The sequence below is a fragment of the Siphateles boraxobius genome, unplaced genomic scaffold, assembly GCF_051911475.1.
Source record: "Siphateles boraxobius isolate OS27281-9 unplaced genomic scaffold, OSU_SipBor_1 31, whole genome shotgun sequence".
Taxonomy (NCBI): Eukaryota; Metazoa; Chordata; class Actinopteri; order Cypriniformes; family Leuciscidae; genus Siphateles; species Siphateles boraxobius.
In genome coordinates, this window is record NW_027508931.1 from 11,398,010 (window position 1) to 11,420,459 (window position 22,450).

The window sequence follows — 22,450 nt, forward strand, 5'->3', positions numbered from 1 at the left end:
CACCTGCTCTGACATCTTTCTGGGACCATTCAAATCATGTATGCTCCTCTACCACACACCACGACGAGTCAGAAGCTATTCATTTTCTAGGTTAAATTAGAACGTAGCAACATTTGTTTTCAAGAACATCCCGACACATTTAAACCCAGCGAGGGGCCGAATTCTGACTGTGAAGTTGTGAAAATGCACTGCATTTTTATGAAAATACACCAGAAACTGCATCCTAGAGTCCATATAGTTTCAGTCTAATGTGAACTTCTTGACTCAAATTCTTTCCCAGAAGTTCATTATAAAAAAGAGAAGCTAAAAAAGAAGTCATTGCTGAAATTCATGTATAACTTGTCAAAATATGGCCTTGTGATGGTCAGTGCAATGGTCCCATATAATAGGTTTTTACGATTTATATTTATATTGAGCACTATTATGAAATTTTATATAGTGTAAAGACACTTGATATGCTCACATTCATATCATGTATATGCAATGTCACTCAATCATATCTCAACAATCATTAAACGTGCAAAAAATAGAAAAACTTGTCTGTCTCTTGTTTGTTTCTCAATACTATTGTACTTAAAAATCATGATGGTATTCATGACTGCAATCAGCAGCCTGTTAAATATTATTGGAAATCTATTGTTCGGCTTTACCTTCTCAAATACTATTGACTGGATCCATTAAATGCAGCTGTCATATTGATTAAACTTGACATTCAAGAGTTTGCTCACTAATTAGCAGAGGTGTGGACTCGAGTCATGTGACTTGGATTCGAGTCAGACTCGACACAAAAAATGTGCACCACCTGTATGCATGCAGAGAGCACGCGCGCTGCCTGCACGACATCCAATCACTGTAGTCCCACGTTGTTTTGATTCGACAGCATTTAAGCAGGCACATTGCAAGACAACCAATGAAGCGCAGAAAGCAACAACGCGCCAGTCGGCAAAATGATACCGAAGATAGTTTCGTTTGGCTATGAAAATTACGAGGTAGTCGACAAAAAACGAGTTGCGGACACCTGAAGTTGCACAAAGAAAGGTAAGTTTTGAACGAATGCTAAGCACCTTATCGGATGTACCATCACTTACTAGCTAGCTGCTGCATATTTACTGTATCAACGAGAAAGTAAACGCACGTCTCCCTTGCTGGTTCATGCCTTTTACAGTCTATGGTTCATGCTTACAAACATAGGGATTTGAAAATGTGCATTGTTGTAGTGCAATATGGTGTTGAAATACAAGCAATTTTTGTGAAAATTAAATTTTCTGTTTTTTACTGTATTTGATTAATGTCATTGTATAAAAAGAGGTTTAAATAAATACAAATCTTACATGATTTGTATAAATATTATTTCTGTGGTAAGAGGACTTGAAATGACTCAACTAAAATGGTAGGACTTTGGACTCGACTTGAGACTTATTGGCTTTGACCTTTGACTCGCCTCGGGACTTGCCTCATCTTTGACTCGGGACTCGAGGGCAAAGACTTGAGACTTACTTGTGACTTGCATAACAATGACTTTGTCCCACCCCTGCTAATTAGTACTAATTATGAACACAAGCTTTTTTTTACATGAACAAAGATTAACAATTCCACTTATCAAAATCACTATTAGAAATAAGATTAGCTGCATCCACGTACAAGAAAACCGCAGCCCAATAAAAAATTTAGGAAACCGGACAAAAAAACAAATTATGAAAATATAAACAGTATAGGTTTTATGCTGAACGTCACATGAACAAACAGGAAAACAGGTCTCGTTGCATTCGGTTATTACGAATTGAGCGTGATATCTTTAAGGTAACCACCTAACCTAGCTAACGTTAATGCTTTTTATTTGGGGTTTTTATTTGATTTAAATATCCATTTGTTAGTGAGAAGATAAAATAACAACACATTGTGAGATATCAACCTGCATATTCGATAGACATCGGTTATGCTCATCTTTGCTCGTTTTTTTAAGACATCTTGAGTAAAACTGCTCTATGACATGAACCTGAAGTGATGCAAAGTTGCTGTGCTTAAACCCCATTACATTTATATAAATTTATAATAATAAAATAACAATTTACATAACTGTGACTACATACACTACCATTCAAAAGTTTTGGGTCAGTTTTTAAATAAATTAATACCAATTATCCAGTCCAGCAAGGATGCATTAAATTGATCAAAACTTAAACTAAAGACATTTATTTTGTTACAAGAGATTTCTATGTACAATATTTCACAAAAGTGAGTACAACCCTCACATTTCAGCAAAAAATTTAGTATATCTTCACAAGGGACAAGAAATGAAACTTGGATATACTGTATTTTAGAGTAGTCAATGTGCTGCTTGTATAGCAGTATAGATTTACTGTCCTCTGAACATAACTCAATATACAGCCATTATTGTCAAAATAGCTGGCAACAAAAGTCAGTACACCCTAAGTGAACATGTCAAAACCATGACCAAAGTGTCAATATTTTGTGTGAGCACCATTGTTATCTACCAATTTCTTAACCCCTTACCAGTCGCCCCCCTTTTTGGCAATCGAGTGCAAAATGACATACCCATAATAAAATGGTTGTTGCTATGGAGTCCTTCTGACTATACACAAAACCAAGGTATCATTTAAAAGCTAACACTTGACAGTTTACTGTGAAAAACTCAGAATTGCTCTAGCAATTACTAATAGAGAGATAAAGCAGCTCAAAAACAATGCACAATTTTTTTGAATGTAAAATTCGGGATCACCAGGGATCCCTGCGGCTCAAGGGGTTCCTCCTGGGCATGGAATTCACTAGAGCTGCACACTTACAGGTTGTTTCTGGGATCCTCTTCCACTCCTCCATAATGACATCACGGAGCTGCTGGATGTTAGACACATGGAGCCTCTCCACCTTCCGCTTAAGGATGACCTACAGGTGCTCAGGATTTAGGTCTGGAGACATACTTGGCCACTCCATCACCTTCACCTTCAGCTTCCTCAGCAATACAGTTGTCATCTTGGCAGTGTGTTTGGGGTCGTTATCATGCCGTTCGGCCCAGTTTCTGAAGGGAGGGCATCATGTCCTGCTTCTGAATGTCACAGTACATGTTGGAATCCATGTTTCCCTCAATGAAGCGCAGCTCCCTAGTACCAGCACCACTCATGCAGCCCCAGACCATGATGCTACCACCACCATGCTTGACTGTAGGCAAGACACAATTTTCTTGGTACTCCTCACCAGGGCATCGCCACATATTCTGGACACCATCTGAGCCAAACAAGTTTATCTTAGTCTCATCAGACCACAGGACATGGTTCCAGTAATTCATGCTATTGGACAGGTTGTCTTCAGCAAACTGTTTGCGGGCTTTCTTGTGAGCCAGCTTCCGAAGAGGCTTTCTTCTGGGACGACGACCATGCAAACCGACTTGTTACAGTGTGTGGTGTATGGTCTGAGCACTGACAAGCTGACCTTCTGCTTCTGCAACCTCTAAAGCAATGCTGGCAACACTCATGCGTCTATTATTTGAAGCCAGCTCCTGCACCTGACGCACAGCACGAAGACTCAACTTCTTTGATTGACCCTTGCGAGGCCTGTTACGAGTGGAACCCGTCTTGGAAAACCTCTGTATGACCCAGGGCTGTACTGTAACTCAGTTTCAGCATGTTACCAAATCTTCTTATAGTCTAGGTCAACTTTGTGGAGAGCAACAATTCTAATTCTCAAATCCTTAGAGAGTTATTTGCCATGAGGTGCCATGTGAGGGGTTTATACTGTATAAATAAATGTTGTTCTGTTCTCATCTTTTTATCAAAGAATACCAAAAATCTTTCAGTTTCCACAAAACGTCTCGGATACGTATGTAACCCTCATTCCTAAAGGAGGAAACGGAGATGTAGTTGACGTGTCAACTGATTGGGATCACGTTTAGGGAGCCTGTCATTTTCGAGTACTGTTAAAACGAGCCAATGCACATTGGCGTGCAAGATCTGCATCTCACACTCCTCCCCGCGGTGCGGGTATAAATACGGAAGTGGATGCACGCACCAGTTGTTTTTCACTGAGGAGCCAAGCGGAGCCCGGAGTCAGTGGTGGTCCAGCAAGAGTGGCGACGGGACTACGTCTCCGTTCCCTCCTTCAGGGAACGAGGGTTACATACGTAACCGAGACGTTTCCTTTCAGTTGCTCAAATTCGACGTAGTCGACGTGTCGACTGATTGGGATCCCAATTAAAACGCCACTAAGTACAGCATATGGAATGTCACTGGGGTGGCTCCAGCCATGACAGGGGGGAGACTCAACCGGACAGTGACGGCAGAGGGAAGACACGGGCTCGCCGCAGGGAGCTGTATCGTGGAATAATACACATATGGGATCGCCGTAGGGATCACAACATATGGACCCAGCCTAACACAGGTTTCACCAGTGCATACGAGTGATATGCCTGGTTTCGGACGTTCCGTCATGTCCGTTGGCGAAGGGTATGTAAGAACTCAACAGGGTTTGGCTAATAAGGGGAACTCACTGGAGCAAGAATTGCACACATATCCAGTCCATATGAGGGGAATGGCGCAGAAAGCCAACACTTCGAACCGGGCTTACAGTGAAACTGGCTTCATGTGAAGGGATCCCACAAGAAATAGCGGTTTGACACATAGGCTAGTTCTCTAGCGATCGTGATAGGTGTCGCCCAGCCCCCAACTCTATTAACATCTATTCAGCGAGGCACTCTGTGTCAACGCCTAGGAGGAAGCAATACTCTCAGTTAGGAGGAGCTAACCACCCAAGTGGGCATGTGGATCTTGGGAAATCACCAAGATGAAGGCAACCACATGTAGTGGGCTAACCTCTGCTTGGAAACAGCCTTCCCTTCTGCTGGTCTCCATAATAAACAAGAGCTGGTCTGAGGTCCAGGCTTTGCATTCTAAGCACGTATAACCACGATGGAGTGGACGGACAGAGAAAAGAGAGGGCTGGGTCTGCCTCCTCCGGGGCAGGGCTTGCAGGCTCACCACCTGGTCCCGTAGGAGAGGTAGGAACCTTGGGCAAAAATTCAGACCGGGGTCTCAGATATCTTGAGAGTTAGGCAGCCCGAATACCAGGCACGATTCGTTGACTGAAAATGCGTGCAAGTCCCTACCCTCTAGATAGAGACCAAGCAAGCAGGAGAACTGTTTCTCTAAAAACAGGATTTTTAAGTCACTGCCTGCAGGGCTCAAGGGAGGTCTCTGCAGTGCAGTAGCACCAGAATAAGTCCAAGAGGGTAAAGGGTAAGGCAGATTCAGACTCCTTGCTCCCCTCAGGAACCTTACAATCAAGTTGTGCTTCCCACGGATTTGGTGTGCGTCAATACAGAGGCAACAACATTTTGAGGTGGAGGAGACAGCCCTCACTCCAAGCTATTAGCAGGAAAGAAGCACTGAAGTGATCGAACACCTTCAGGATCTCCTCACGGAGAGAAGACACATTTCAACGAATAGGTTCCACACCTAAGGGGGAGCATGCCTCATTTTGAGAGGGTGCTATCACAGAAGTGATGGTCTCTTAAGGCTTAAAAATTATTGTTGTAGTTACCAGAACCTCCGCATCCCGTTCTTTTTAGAACCAGACCTGGAACTCTCCAAGGTCTAAACGCAGCTGCCATCATGCCCCATCCCTGAGAATGTACTCAGAGGAAGGAGTCAGGAAGGGCTGTCGAGAGGAGAGGTCTGGTTGGGCCAATAAGGAACAACTAACAAGACCTGCTCCATCTTTTCTCTGACTTTAGCACAATTGTGTGCAAGAAGGTTCACTGGGGAACGCATTTCTGCGGAGGCCCCGGGGCCAGCTGTGGCCAGAGTCTTTCTGTGTAGAAAAACAACTCGCGGAGGGACGAGCCCGGAGGAGTAACAAATATAACTTTGCGGCTACGAAGTGGTACCAAACCAAACAGCTGGACTGCCTGGGGGACGGAGTCTCAACCCTCTCTGGGCCAGAGGCTGTTGTGAGGCTTGTCAGCGGCACAATTAAAAAGAAGTAATAATTGGAATGAAGCGACCTCAGAAGCTTCTGACTCCAAGGAAGAGGTGGCGGGCGAGTTGCAACATGCGAGGGGAGCGTAGCTCAACGGTCGCCATGTTGTGTTTTCAGACCAGTACATGCTTGCTAAGCAGCAATAGCCGCGTTTCCACTGCCGGGCCAGGGCTGAGCCATGCTAGTGCGTGCCAGGGCCAGTCGCGTTTCCACTGTCACTTCGGGTGCTTGAGCGGGGCTTACTCGGGGCCAACGGCCAGGATTTCTGGCCCGTCGAAAACCTTGGGCCAAAGCAGGCCAGCTCGGGCTAGAGGCATGGTCAAGGTAAAAGGCGGAGTTTATCGGTGTTAGGGAAAGGTATGGTCTGCGGCAAGATGCACATTTTACTTTTTTATATCGCGCAAAATTATCGCTGCTCGAAATGGAGAATCTCCTGTACTGGTCTGTCGAGGATACCAAAGCTCTTCTGAGTATTTGGGCAGAAGAAAGAGTACAACGTCAATTTGACGGCGTGTGCAGAAACGAGGATGTTATCAAGTACATCGTTGCTGAACTTGCTAAGCTAAGTATTAGACGAACAACGCTTCAATTTCGGGTAAAAATAAAAAAGTTGCGGGCGCAGTACAAGGCGATTAAAACGCACAATGGAAAAAGTGGAGACCAGAGAAGGAACTTTCCATGGTTCGATTTGATGGACCGTCCTTCTGTTAGTGGCGAGACAAGTCGGGACACTATGGCAGCCACGGCCGGTGAGTTAATATACATGCTATCTTCCTAACTTTAAAATAAATAAATAATTAAATATTGTATAAGTGGCTAACGTGCGTGTTTATGTTTTGTGTGCTAGAATCGTCATCCGAGAGTGTTTTATTTGACTCAGAAGTGGAGCAGGGACCGTCTACACTTCCACTGCTAACGTCGACACCCGGTATGCAATAAAATATACAAAATACACCACAGAAGTATTCAATGTTTTGTTAATTTCTTTGTCAATATGTAATAAACGTTATGTGTATATATGTTTATTACAGAGAGACATGACGACCCTGAAGATCTAACCATAATAAGAAGAGGATCACATCACATTCCACAAAGGACTAGACCAAGTATTTATGCGTTTAATGTACCTGCTAAATATATTTAACAGACTTTACAGTTTGGTATACTGTATGTGCTATACCACAATCTATAATCTATCAGAAGTTATCTCAAATATCCTGCTTATTTGTGTGTCTGCTTTCACAGAGAGTCACAAACACTAAGCTGTAAATTTGGCAACAAGGGAGTTTTTGCAGTGTATGCAGGACATAAAACAGCAACAGATGAAAGAAGAGCCAGAGCTAAGAAGAGAAGAAATGAAGAAAGAAATGATGATGAGACGAGAGGAATTGGACTATGATGCACAACTCAGACGGGAGGAGATGTCACAAAGACAGAAAGAATCTTAGTCTTTTGCATCGGTCTTCAGTCATTTGACCGCAGCCCTACTCCAGAGGAAGTAACTTGAATGGACAAAACATCTATCTTTCGGTTTTCCTTGATGCCTTAATTTTTTTGTGTAAATAGTAGGCTACTTAAAATCACCTGCTGTTTTGTTTGTAATGTATGCACATTTGTAAGTAGTACTTCTCAAAAGAACCTGTTTTGTTTCATTTGTATGTATGCACATTTTATAAGCACCTTTGTATTTTTGCACTCTGATGTAAACTTAATATATAAATAAAGTAATAGCTATGCTATTATAACTGAGGCAAATGGAAATCATGCTTATTAAGGGGCACATTATCAAAAGCAAAATACACATATACACCTATTATAATGCATAAATGTAAAATGAATGTTACTTAAATGCATTCTTTATTAGTAATTCATTGTTGGTTCATGTTAGTTCACACTGCATATACGTTAGCAAAAAAAACTTTAGATTTAAACACTTAAAGAAAATGCCAAATATTACTAACATGAATACATACTGTGTAGTAAATGCTCCCTATTAGTTTATATTATATAAAGTATTTAACTAATGTTAACTTATGAAAACCTATTGTTAAAGTTACCTACTTGATAATTTACTAAAATATAAAGACTTTGTGACTCAGATAAGCCATTATTGCAGGTATTCGTATAGACTTCTATGCATACTGATGGACACATTATTTAAACGGCTGTCTGATGGGCACCTTTTGTATTCTATAATGCAAATACGGTCCAAGTCAGTAGAACGATAATTAAGCGAAGACATTTATTGGTATAGACTACTATCCATACTGATGGGAAACATTATCTAAAAGGCTGTCTGACGGGCACCTTTTGTATTCTGTAATGCCAATATGGTCCTAGTCAGTAGAATGATAATCAGGCTAAGACATTTATTGGTATAGACTTCTATGCATACTGATGGGCACATTATTTAAACGGCTGTCTGATGGGCACCTTTTGTATTCTGTAATACTGTAAACAGTGTAAGCAGTTTAACATTTTAAAGTACCATTAACAGAAGTGACCATATCTAAATAAATTTCAACTGACATATACTTACAACTGCAATTTAAAAAAACTGTAGAGCTGAGTATGTTTGATTTTATTTAAAAATAGTGAGAAGATTGTTAAATTGTATGTTATTAATTTTTTTTTTGCAGTATTCACTCTGTATGCTTAAATGGCCTATTGATCTGATATTGTCTGATGTAACCATGTACCATTTAGGATAAAGAATTGTATTCAAGTCACAAAACAGGGTTATGCCAAATCTTCATTTCAAATATTTTATTTGTAACAAACACAATATAACAACAACTAACAATTATTACTTCTGCATGAACAATTGTTGCAGAGCACTTCTTGCATCTGAACGCTCATCACCAACATTGCAAAGTGAACGTTCAGCATCGTTATCACGATCACACCACTCTGGTATAAATCTGTCCATGTATAATTCGCACAAGTTGTGCAGTGTACAGCACGTCTCAAGCTGGGGACGTCTCCCCACCCCCTGCAGCTGCCTTTACTGGGGTGATGATCCCCACCCCATTTCTTTCCTGCTCAACCAAAGCCAGTAGCTCCCTTTCTCCGCTTCCTCTCCCAGCACCCCGTGGCTTTCCTCAGCCTTGAGCCTTTTACGCCCACTCCATGTAGCAGCTGGACTGCTGGTTTGCCCACGAAGCCTCGACAGCCGATCTCCACCAGGTGAAGCTTTCCAGCCTGCGTCTTTGCACTCTGCTGCTAACTGGCGTACTTCTGATGCTTCCTTTCGTGGGCTGCTTCCATATTCTCCTCCCAGGGGATGGTTAGCTCGATGAGGAGGGCTTGCTTCGCCACTGTGGACCACATGACTATGTCTGTTCGGAGAGTGGTACTCATGATCTCTCTTGGAAAGACCAGCTGTTTCCTAAGGTCTGCCAGCATCTGCCGCTCTTTACCAGGTGGTCTTCTTCTGAGCAGGCAATAGGTGTATACCGCCAGGCTTTACAAATCCTGTCAGGGCATCCTCTTCTATTGCCAGTGACTGCTTTGCTGCCACCCTACCACCCTCCAGAATCTCGGCCAGTTTCGTCAGGATTGCATCATGGCGCCACCTGAAGCGTCCCTGGGTCAGTGCTACTCTGCATCCCGACAAAGTGTGTCGGAGACTTGCCTTGGCACTCCCGCACAGATGACAGCCCACTTTATCACCATACCACAGTGTGATGTTCCTAGGGCATGGAAGGGTGTCGTAGGTTGCCCTTAACAGGAAACTGAGCCTGGATTGAGGCGTCCTCCAGATATCCGCCCAGGTAATACGCCTGTTGATGGTAGCATCCCATCTCGTCCAGGCTCCTTGCGTGCCCTGGGATATTGCCTTCAGATGGAAGCGCTCCTTCTCCAGTCTGGTGATTTCGTCCACCACCATTTTCTTCTGCTGTCTCTTGGTGGATTTGGACCAGAATTGCTGCACTGCTCCCCAGCCCAGCCCAGCACGACTGGTCTGGACCGCCCACATCACTCCTCGGTGTTGCAGACTGGTGATGGCACGCTCCATTTCTGCTTGTGCCTTCCATTTGCGGCCTGTGCGGATGGGGACATTCGCACTCCTTATGAGGCGGGTCTGCTGAGTTCTTTAGATCCAGCAAAAGGCGAGCCTTTTCCTGCTTATATCCTAGGCTGATGGATTTGAAAGCACGCTCCGACCGAAGAGACCTGCGTCTGAAAAGCATCGGGGCAAGCCTAGCCACTTGCGGATGTAGTTGTTGGCTATGCTTTCCAGACAAAGACAAAGGCCGGATAATGTGCCACATACATAATGAGCTGCATATTAATCAGCCCTTTCACACAGGTGTGTCACTGGGTCCCAAAGAATGCAAGGACAAAATAAATTATCTATATATACATATTTACAATTAGAAATTGTAACCAATTACAAATAGGTTACAATTACAACAACAATTACAATTTTAATAATATTTCAAGTGTATTTCTTTGTAAAAAGTATACATTTTATCATACGTATTAAAAAAGGTAAGGATTCATTAGTTTGAATATTGGAACAAACACTATAATAACATCTTTGTTGATAATTCAATATACCTAATTTATTTTTGACAAAACATCATACAATAGTATATTTAACTATGAGCAGAAATTGGTGAACAAAAGCATACCTATTTAATGTGACAGTAGTCTTTTTTAACAGTCAAAACTTTATAATCTATCCAAAACTAATCACAAAATTTTGTCTAAACATTCATATTTAGTCTTTGTTACAATATTTGTAACATATTGTGTATGATATATTAGCATATACATGTGAATTTGCAGTTTGTTGCTTATACAGACAATTTATTTCAACATATTTCAGTCAATTTTTACTCATCTTAGTAGGCTATAGCAATATAGTTTGGATGTGTTCATGTAAACATAACGTTTACTAATGTAGGTGCGAGAGTGAATGAACGGCACAGACACGCGCTGTATAACTGTAGTAAACAAAGCGCGCATCCGCCTGTGCTGTTCATTCATCATTTAGCCTACACACAGACACGGAATTCATATTTAAACAGTCTTTTTGCGGTTTATAGACACTATTAAATATCGCGATTAGAACAAAGCACTTAAGAATAAATGACTTACTACATCAGCTGGATCCGTTGCTCCGCGAAATGAAACTACCAGCACTTCTGGTACTTTTTCCAGGGTTATTAGATAGTATTATTCCTCACAGCGTAGGGATACACTGTGTACACAGCCCTAGTAAGATACTTACTTAAGGATCTAATGATGTACAACTCGAATATGTAAGATCAAAATCAACAGAGTATTTTTAGTTTCTTTTGCACTGATAAGAAAAAAAGCGAGACTATCGCGCCCGTGCGATAGCCGACCTCAGAGGGTTAAAGGGCCACAGTATGCATTGATAGTGGATGTGCTGGTAGCACCACACCTTATGCTTCCTGGGCATTTGACTTTGCTCAATCTTTGCCAGCCCTTCTGCGAGTTGATGTTTGGTTATCTTTCCCATCTGCTTGTCTGACAAGTCTGCCGTGTACAGCCTCCCCAGACTTCGCAGTGGTTTTTCGTCCAGCCGTGGAATGGGCTCCCCTCCTGCGATGAAGCTGTCCTGGACTTGCACTGTGCCTTTCCTTATTGACAGGCTTCTTCATTTTTCTGCCTTTACCTTCATCCTCGCCCATGTGAGAATTTCATCAACCCCCTGAGGAGCCTGGTAGTACAAGGAGCCGTTTGCAGGATGCTTGTCACATCGTCCATGTAGCTCCTCAGGGGTGGTAGCCTCACGCCCGATGGTTATTTGATACCTCCAACTACCTGCCTGACCCCTATGAGGATTACCTCGAAAGTCATCACAAACAGGATGGGGGAGATGGCGCATCCCATCGCAATTCCACATTCTAACTGCTGCCATCCTGTTGTGTAGTCCTCTAGCGTGAAACACATGTGCAGGTTGCTGTAGTATCTGGCGATGATGTTCTTTACACTACCCGGGACATGGAAGAACTCCAAGGCGAAGTCAATCAACCTGTGTGGAACTGACCCATATGCGTTGGCCAGGTCCAACCATACCACAAGCACATCACTCTTCTCTCTCCTGGCACGCTGGATCGGATCCCAAATCAGAGAAGAGTGCTCAATGCATCCTTGAAAGCCGGGAATTCCAGCCTTTTGGCAGCCTGTATCGGTGTACCCATTTGCCATGAGAAAATTTGTCATTCTCTTTGCCAGAACAGAGAAGAAAACCTTTCCCTCTACATTCAACAAGGCAATGCTTCTGAACTGGCTGATGGTCTGGGAGTTCTGCTCCTTGGGAATAAATACACCGACTGCTTGCTGCCACTCGGCTGGGACTTGCTGCTTCCTCCAAGCTGTTTTTATTAGCTTCCACAGTGCCTTGACTACCTGCGGGCAGTTCTTGTAGAGCTTGTAGGGAAGCCCATTCGGCCCTTGGGCTGATGCTGACCCAAACGCATGTTCAACCACACAACGGTCTCGACTTGTTTGCATGTTGTATAGTTCTTGGGCCTCTGTAAGCCTGCCGGTATCAGGATATGGTTTTAGCAACCATTTCTGCAATGGGTAAGCAGAATCACCAATAATGAAGTATCCAACATCAGTTCCACATATGTTTTTCACTCTGCCAGAAAAAAACATTACTGTCTGTGGCCCAAGCCCATAGGCGTGACTTTCTGAGGACACTAGCGTCGTGTTCTCTCCCTGGCTGTCCAACATTCAGGTCCCAGAACATCCCTTGCCATCCACAGTTGCTTGGAAAATTATGGAGTGCCAATCTTTTCTGTTGTGGAAATCTGATTGGTATTGTGGAGGTTTTAATTTAGGGATGTGAGAACCATCAATAGCACCGACGCACTGTGGAATTCCATACCTCTCTTCGAAGTAATCTGCCATCTCAGATAGTTTGTCCTGGTCTGGTGTTTTGATGAACTTGGGCCGAAGTATTGCAATCACAGCCGTACAAAAGTCATGCACACAGCGGCAAACAGAAGTCAGACTGACTGCAAACAGGTTGGCTACTGTCCTGTACTCTGTTGTTGATGCTAGTTTATACAATGCAATGGCTACCCGTTTCTCCAGAGGAATGCATAATCGATAATTTGTATCTTGTTGCTGTAGGCTTCAGGCTTCAGAGTTGTACAAATGTATTTGAATGTTTCTCGGGAAATTCTGAAGTCGCCCAGCCACTGCTCATCTGTGAATCTTTGAGCAGTGTTCTCCCACCAGTCACTTGTTCGCTGATAGGCCCACACCTCAGCAGTCCGCATTATATTGGTGTAGTAGTGATGCATCTTCTGAAAAATAATAGAATGAAGTGTAAACATTAATTACATAATTATGTTACAGATATGTACATGTACATAAATGAAAGGCACTTCTACAGCATTTATAAATATTTGCTAACCCATTTATTAATACATTACACTCCAATGTTTTAATTGTTACAATCAGTTAACGTACTGTGAACAAACTAACAAACCAACAGCTGATTTTTTTTTTAAATCTAGCGTTAAAGATAACAAAATGTATTGCTAATGTTTCGTTCATGTTAACCCTTACATTACATACTTTACTTTCTTGCAAAGTGGTACTGTAAACATTACTTCCCTAATTATGTGAAATGTAAATGCATATATTCATAATCATGGGTATAAATAGATGTATTAAACGAATAATACAATGACAGTTTAACATTATCACCTAACTTTATTTTTATTAATATAGCAAGCAAGATATGATAAGGTAGCAAAATATTTTTGTTTTTTCAGCAGATAGTAAAGTCAGTGAAAATCTCATAAAAACAACTCCGTGCAATATGATTTGAAGTTATGCTCACATCGACTAAAAGATAAGAATTAACTATACTATACTATAAAATAAAATATTTACCGTTTCCATCCATTGCTGGCGACTCTGCATTCGCTGTAACCGAATGGCATGTCGTTGGATCGCTCTCTTTCGCCCTGCAGCCAACATAAGCTTTCAGCGTTGTCGCCGCTGAACCTCCATCTTCTTATCTTGGCTTTGCTGCCTCATCTTCCACCAAGCAAATATCAAAAAGAGCAAACAAACAGACGCTTCGTTCCTCTCCATCTCGATCGTCGTGTGATTTTAACAAGCTAGAGTGTCCTGCCTGAATGAACTTCATAATTCCCGCTGAAATGGTTGGGGTTGTATGACGTTCGATCCAGGAAGGCGTGTTAAGGGCGGGGTTTATGGCAGCGCTGCGGGGCTACTGGCCCGGCAGTGGAAACGCAAGCCCGGTGCTTGAGACCCGAGGCCAGTGGCCCGGCTCAGCTCGCTGTTAGCACTGGCTCGACAGTGGAAACGCGGCTAATGTCGCAAAGCAAGGTGAACTGCAAGCAACTCGAGGCAATGGATGCCAATGCAGTGGCGCCTCAGCTGGTATTGATGGACACTCGTTCTAGAGACCATTGGCCCAGAGAAACAAAAGGTCTGTTACGGACTGAGAGTTTGGTGGCAGGCCAGGGTGCTTTCACACGGAGCGTGCCGCACTACCATGGCCACCTCAGGATTCAGCCGTAAAGTCAGCGCTGAAGCGGTCTTCAAATGGAGGAAGCCAAATGGCTGCATCTACCATATGCCCCAGGAGCCTCTGAAGAGTTTCAGTGGGACCCTTTCTTACTTCTATACTGCACTAACCATCCACATACTCTTTTCAGAGATGCGGAGGACTGAATCCATCTCCAAACTAGAAAAGAGGTCCTCTGCCCGTGGACAAGTTTACTCTTTCCCTGTTGACCTGAGGACCCAACTGGCTATGAGCACTTGAAGGGTAGGACTTTGTACTGATACTTCACACCTTTCGAACGCACGAACACAGGACGGCCTGTGGTGCGGAAGGATAGAGATCTGAAGTACATGTTTCTCAGGTCGAACACTGCAGACCAATCTTGGGGACGGAGCATTTGGAAATGCATCCCTGTATAACAAATTGAACAGAGGCTTTCGAAAAAAGGGTCCGTCTCAATAAACACAGGACCAAGATGGTTGTGACCCACCTCTCTAGTGTACAATGAAGTACAGGCTTATAGAAGCTGGCCTTCAAATCGGCTGGAGGGGTGGCTGCATCGCGTCGTTCGACAGTAGTCTGCGAAGTGCGCCCACAAAACAGGAGCACTGCTAAACACTTAGGTGTGACTAAAGTTACTAATTTTAGGAGCATATTTGCTCAACACCTAGGTCTGAGGAATATCACTGAGCTCGGGCGGAAGCCGAGCGAAAAGGAATTACAAGCCGAGTCTGATGGTATAGTTTGGGGCCATCTGGACCGGTTGGGAAGCTTTTTTTTTTTTGCACAAACTGGGCCAGGGGACCACAGACGTATCCGAGGTGGGGCGGCGAGGTGGAAGACAGGACCCGGCTTGGAAGGCCCGAAGGCGGCCCGAAGCAGGGTCTGAGTGTGGTGTACAACACCTACCTGTCTCCACGAGACAGCCATGGATGCGTGAGAAGGCGGATGACCGGGAGTCCAGGAACCGAACCTTGTCTGCATCATCCATATCAACCAGCCTGAGCCAATGATGGCGCTCCTGAACCACCAGGCTGGACATCGCTAGACCGATCGCGAAAGCCGCAACGCTCCACAGGAGGGATAGCCTCGTAACCCTTCACCGCTTCTCCGTCAAGGGTAGTGAGGGGTGAGGAGCTCTTTAGGCAGTTTCTGGCAGTAAAACCATGACCTAGTAAGCTCTACATGCACTTCGGGAAAGAAAGGCACTGGGGTGGTGGGCTGAGAACCAGCACGGCCCGCCCCGAGAAACCAATCATCCAACCGATACTGAGCGGACCACGGTGGAGGATTTCCATTCGAGCCCGACAGCCTTGTCGGCCCTTTTCAGCATAGCTGACATTTCTGGATCTGGCTCGGGCTACGTTTCACTCCCAGAGGACGATAACACAGCCGAGTCATCATCTCCAGAGGCCAGCTCACCCTCCGATGCTGCAGTCGCAATCCTGTCCTCTGGTGGGGCCCCGAATGAAACGGCTGGTCAGTTTATTACAGAGGGACCAGCACGCTCAACGGGGGACTTCACCGGCTGCGGTGTTATGGAAGAGTGAGGAGCCCACATGGAATGGTTACCGGGCGGGTATTCAATCACTATCCTCCGATCACCCATCCCACACGGCACCCAGGGGTGGGACATGGTAATGGGGACTACACCTTCGCGGACATAGGCAAGTCTTGATCTCAACACCTAGACAGTCATATTCCCACAATGGGAACATGAACCATCCACAAAAGCTGCTTCAGTGTGCTGTAAGCCCAAACACGTGATGCAACAATTGTGATTGTCAGAGGGGAACAGGGAACGACCGCATCCAAAGACGCATGGGTGGAATGACATCTTGAAAAAGACGCAAACGCACCCATGTTGCTTTTTCAGGAAATGAAAAACTCTCACCAGTGCCGGAGCTCACAGGGGAATGATCGCGGCAACACTGACAGAGATGGTGCAGCCTGTACCAGTGAAGCACTCACTTTCTTCGCCCTCAACAGGCCGTCAGACAAACAAACACAGAATTGTGATGCTGTTAAAACAGCAGTTGAGAGCTCAGAAGGCTTGCGACCACCGCTGCACTCGCGCTTTAGAACCACCAGCACCGGGAGAGACTTCCTGAAGAAGCGCCGACACACCTCGTTGTAATGTAACAACACTCTTCAGAGACATCGACATGAAGACCGATCAGCTCTGAAGAGAAAGACAACTGGTGTGTGCATCCACTTCTGTATTTATACGGAATTTATATTATAAATTACATATTAAAATATAATCAAATAGAAAACAGTTATTTAAATTTTTTACAATACTACTGTTTGTGTTTTTCCCTATTAATTATCATCAAATAAATGCAGCCTTGGTGAGCATAAGTGACTTCTTAAAAAAACATTAAAAAGTCCTACTGACCCCAAACTAATGAACCGTAGTACTTTCTTTCTCAAAGTTAAGAGATGTATTATAGTAGATATGTACACCTGTGCTTTCATATCAGTTAAGTCATTAATTACAGATTTGTTTCTGATTATTTGTTAAACACTGGTGTAACTGTAAAGACTGAGCTCTAATGGCTTATTGTTTTATTGTACACCCAAACATCCCCCTTACCTGTTCTGAACCGTCCTCTCAAGTGTTTCGACAGCAAGCTTTAGTGCTGCTCTCCAGGGTCCTGAATTGCTGCTTTCACACTGGATGCTCTCTCAGTCTTCAAAGCAATAAAGATAATGACAGTCCTTACACTCTGGGATGTCTATGAAATTGAGCTCCTGTAATCATTTCAACAATCAGATATTTTGGAAACCTTAATAGTTATTTTTTCTTTTTCTTTTTAAACATCATTAACTCCAGACAATTTCCATTACTGCCACCATTTAAAAAGATTTCATTTACTCACTCTTGTGTCATTCCAAACCTATGACTTTCGTACATCCATTCATCTCAAAAGGAAATTTTTTGACAAAGGTTGAGCTCAATCTTTTCAGTATACAAAAAAGAAAATGGAAAAAAGAAAGAATAAGAAGAGATTTACCAGGACTGTAAAGTTCCAAATTGACAAAAACACCATAAAAATATCTTTAAAGGGGTCATATAATGGTACATGTAATTTTACAAGTTGATTGTACTGCAATGTGTGTTGGCAGTGCCTGTACACAACCATCATATAATGATAAAAATCCATCCAGTGTTTTTGTTTTAATCTCCTTATGTATTCCCCTGTCTCAAATCGAGCCGTTTCACCGCGTGACGTCACACGGCGCATGACGCCCCTCCCACGTTGATGATTGACAGCAGTGTTACAACACAGCCCCGCCCTTAGCGAGCTGTCATCATAGTTCGTCATTGTTGATAAACTTGAGCAGAATGGCGTCTAATGCCTGGTTCAGATTACACGATTTTAGCCCCATTTTGGCACGATCCGTTTGACGTAGGGTCTCGTGGGGATTCGTAAACGACAACGGGCGTCGGGACGCAAGATTCGATCGTATCATCTCGTATAGTGTGTCATAGTGGGCGACAACCTACGTCGCGTCTGCGATGCTTCACGACATCACGACAAAAAGACTAGCATGTTTAATTTTTTAAACGGTCGTCCACCACGGGTTCCGTCACATGTATGAGGTTGACCAATAGGAGCACAGAAGCTTTTCCGTACACAACTTTCAAAAATGGCGAAACGAAAGAGAGACGATGCTGATACTAGGTGGAGTTATGACATGGAGGAAAGGTTCGTAAGAAAACAATATTTTACCTCAAGTTCTCTTTGGAGGATTGACAGCCAATACTGTCCTCTTTGAGCAATCCAGGAACGTGTCCATTGTCGGGTTTTCTTTCTTTTTTTAAGTTTTCTGAACACAGGACAGCCAATACAACACTCACCGCCACATCCATTGTTTGTTTACGTTCGTTTCCGGAAGTCACTCGCTAAAGTTTCGCCTTCTCAATGACATCACGCGCATCGTTAAAGACGGCACGCGATGACTGGTCAGGAAGCAACGTGTAGTCTGACATGTTTCTTGTCCACGACACGACAAGATTTTAGGAGTCAAAATCGCGTAATCTGACACAGTGACTATCGTAAAAGACAAAAAAATAGTGTAATCTGAACCAGGCATAAGCGATTGTGTTGTTCTGTTCTTGGGTGCAATAACAAACACAGAAATCATTTTGATGTTCCTAAATTTGAACCGCTGAAGACGCAGTGGCTGAGTTTTGTTTACGATGGGAATATTCCCCACGAGCAACGTCAATGCCTTCATGTTTGCGCGAATCATTTCTCACCAGACTGCTTTTTAAACGAGGGTCAGTATAAAGCTGGTTTTGCTAAGAAGCTGCTCCTGAAAAAAGGAATCGGTACCAACCATTCGTGTTCCGATGCACCTCCTGAAGAAGTGAGTATAACGTTTTATTAACCTTTTACGATACATATTAATCTTTGCAAATCGCTTAATTGCACGCTTCAAGATGAATGCGTCTAATGTTTACACTCAGGGTACATTACAGCATGTATTCTATGTAACGTTACGACATTCTCAATATAATTCATAATCCCACATTTATAATGAACAACGCGTTATGGTTATTGTGTTATTAAAAACTGTGTACGCAGGTGTTACAGTTAACGTGCTAACACTAAGTAAAACATAAAACATTTTCGTACTGCACTAAACATAAACATACAACAAATTCTGAGGTATCCTTCAACTACTGCTAGAATCATTACTGACATGACAGGACATGTTTCAGTCACAATAGTTGTACCGAACACTGAGATAACGTTACGCATCACTGACAAGCATACATTTACCAAAAAAAACGTTTTTCAACATAAATCTGTCAACGAACTAACCTATACAGTAAACACATAGCGTTTGTATCCCACTACTCTACCCTGACAGTACATACAAAAATCGATCAAAGTGACATTACGTTAACCAACCATTCAGAAACGTTCTGTTCGAGCCTTAATTTTCGAACTTCTTCGGGCCGTCATCTTGTTCCGGGTCCGACTCCAGTTCAAATTGGTATGGCAACACTACAGATGTGTCCTCAGAGATTCCCGCTGCCATTCTTTCGCCAAAATATACCATCAACTGTTGTCAAGGCAACACTACACGTGGGTTGTGTCAAAAACGCCCCAAAAAACTGAGGGGCGGAGTCAGCAAGCTCATTATCATTTAAAGGCATATACACTGAAACGGTGTCCTGAAAACAGAGCTGTTTTTGAGCAGGTAAAATTAGTGTTTTCTTAAAATACTAATGAGAATTTTTAATAAAAGTATATTACAAAGTTTTCATCTAGACCCTAAAGATTCATATTAACGTGTACAAAAATGGCATTATATGACCCCTTTAAAGCACTATATACTGGAGTCATATGATAGCTTTGTGTGAAGAACAGATCAAAATTGAACAATCAGGAGTCAAAAATATCTGCAGTGATGTTCAGAAGAAAAATATATATTTATATATATATATATATTCAAATCACAAATACTGTTGATTTCCAAATACACACACAACAAATTCATCTCCTGACACCCATTTGGCCTGATAATAATTTATGCAAAAGAATTATAACTTCAGAAAGAGCTTTACAATTTTGTGAGATAACAAATGTTGGTTTGCTCTCACTCAGTAGCCTACCTGTGTAACATGAACAAATGAAGCAATAAAAGAAAAATGAAAGACTTAGCCTATCAAGTTGTTATTTACAAAAGAACGAACAAATAAAGTTACCTTACTATGTCACAGCTTCAGGATAAGTTAACAGAAGATGGATTGGAAAATAAAGGATTCCATCTGAATTGATAACTAAAAGCACCATTGTTCGAAACTACAGAGATGATAGTGAAGAGATGCTGTGTGAAAGATATTTCTTTCAAACTTCACAGTTATTGATTAGAAAAACTTTAGTCATAGACTTACATACACGACACAACTTTCGTATAAAACAAGTGCAGTTTTTCCCCCATTGTTGGTAAATATCATTCATGTCAGGCCTCTCAAACTATCTAGACTAATGTCCAATTCACACCAAGAACGATAACTATAACCACAAGGTTTTAAAACGGTTCTAATAGCGGAGTCCAAACCAGACCACAAATATAACGATAACAACGTGGTGGAATGATATTGTTGGGATCCCGACGTTCACGTAACGTTACGTTGAACGGTAAAATATTGACAGACAATCAAAATCCACCAGACAGTAAAGCGCGCGTCTCGATTAGCTTCAAAGAACGCAAATCAAGTGCAGTAAATATAGGCTTTATCACGAACTTATAGGCCTACCGTTGATGTGGACGCTAAAATAGTTGTAGTAAAATAGTCTTTCAGGGCGAATTTTCCAGCTGACGAACGATAAAACATCAACAGAAATTCAAAATCCATGCGACTTTAAAGCGCACGTTAGTTTTGTTCACAGTACGTTCGTAGCCTATCTGCAGCGCGTGATAATTAACCAATTTATTGTCCGTTGATGTGGACGTGTGAACATTATAGTTTTCATTCTTGGAGTAAGGAAGATTAAAAGGAGGGATTTGTTCATGTTCTATGTGAATAAAAATACTCTTCTGCTGAAACAATCTCATATTTATTTTAAAAAAAATCCCCAAAAGAATCATCGTTTTGGAACCAGCATCAATAAATTCTTAATGAATCTCATCCCTAATTATTGCATTTAATAATAAATATTACTACAGGAAATAAAAAAACTAGTTTCTTCCTCCTGACTGCTGCATATTCGTACTTTCTCCAGAACACATAGTTTGATCCATTTTGATTCCATTTTGTTGAAGTAGGTAGTGCCTATATTCTACAGTAGGTAGAGATAAAATAATTACAGAAGTTGGACAAGAACTATGGGAAAAAACTTGGATGAGATGGATGAGAGTGTCTCCTGGATGTAAAAGAGACTGTGACCCAGCGTCAATCCATTTAGGCGAGAATATTTGAGTTTGCTTCTGAATCACTTCTATTCCTTGTTTTATCCTTTGGCCCAGGCTCCAAAGTCCCAGCATCTGTGTATGGATTTCATGAGTCTCCATGTCTCCTTCACAATCATCAGATTGATAGAACGCAAGTGTCCCTGTTACATTGTCGTCTCTTCCCACTCCAATTCTACATCACCTGAGAGAACAAACGTGACAAAATACAGTTCAGTCAGACAAGACAAAAGAACGACAGAGATCTTTAACCACCAGCTTTAATCGCACTGCACAAGGCATTGATTGTAGGATATATTTTACCCTCCATCGCATCCAACGAGTCCATCTTCTCCAGAGCGGAGTAATTTACAAACCAAATGGACTGACTGTTTCCTTTAGCAGAGAGTAGATCCAGAGTGCTTTGATGCAGAAACATATACTGAGCCTGAGAGAGAGAGGCAGATATCAACATCTTAAAAATTATCCTATCACACTACACAACTACATTTGCAAGATAAAATGAGATCTGTCTGTTTTTTAATGTTTTTACCAGGTTTTGCACCATGCACATCCTCTCACTGCGCAGTTCTGCGACCAGGCCATATATATCCACAAAGTCATGATCCCTCAAATGCTGAATGAGATGATCCAGGGCTATAAACACCCCAGTCCTGCCAACACCAGCACTGCACATACACACATTATTAATACATAATATCTATAAACATGTTAAACTACAACCATGAAACCTTTTTTTTTTACTTGAAATAAAACTAAAGTTAGCTGAAATCCAAACAATTATTTCAGCTAGTTGCTGAGGAAACATTTCTTATTTAAAATTAGTTTATTTATGTGTACTAAAAATGAATACAAAAAAAATGAATACAAAAAATTAATTAAACAGTTTTGTAGAAGCCTATTTTTGTCTCAGATTAATACAATAAAATAAAAATAAAAAAGGTAATTGTGAGTTTAGAAATAAAAATAGTTTAAAATAAGAAAAGGCACATTGTG

The 22,450-nt window shown here is 42.2% G+C and overlaps 1 protein-coding gene and 1 long non-coding RNA gene across 6 annotated transcripts in view; one reads left to right on the top strand and one right to left on the bottom strand.

Annotated features, from left to right (window-relative positions):
• Window positions 1–6,686: 6,686 nt before the first annotated feature.
• LOC143697060 (uncharacterized) lies at window positions 6,687–7,057 on the top strand. The gene is made up of 3 exons (XR_013186159.1): window positions 6,687–6,737; window positions 6,836–6,916; window positions 7,020–7,057. It is a non-coding gene; the product is annotated as an uncharacterized LOC143697060 (long non-coding RNA).
• Window positions 7,058–20,051: 12,994 nt separating this feature from the next.
• The window catches only part of ptprq (protein tyrosine phosphatase receptor type Q), a 74,164-nt gene continuing 71,765 nt past the window's right edge, over window positions 20,052–22,450 (bottom strand). For all 5 annotated transcript variants that reach the window (XM_077193852.1, XM_077193851.1, XM_077193850.1 and 2 more), the window contains 3 exons: window positions 21,987–22,122; window positions 21,758–21,881; window positions 20,052–21,638 (listed from right to left, as the gene is read on the bottom strand). In XM_077193852.1, the coding sequence (XP_077049967.1) occupies window positions 21,601–21,638; window positions 21,758–21,881; window positions 21,987–22,122 (298 nt within the window). In that variant the 3' untranslated portion in view covers window positions 20,052–21,600. The remainder of the gene's footprint in view (window positions 21,639–21,757; window positions 21,882–21,986; window positions 22,123–22,450) is intronic.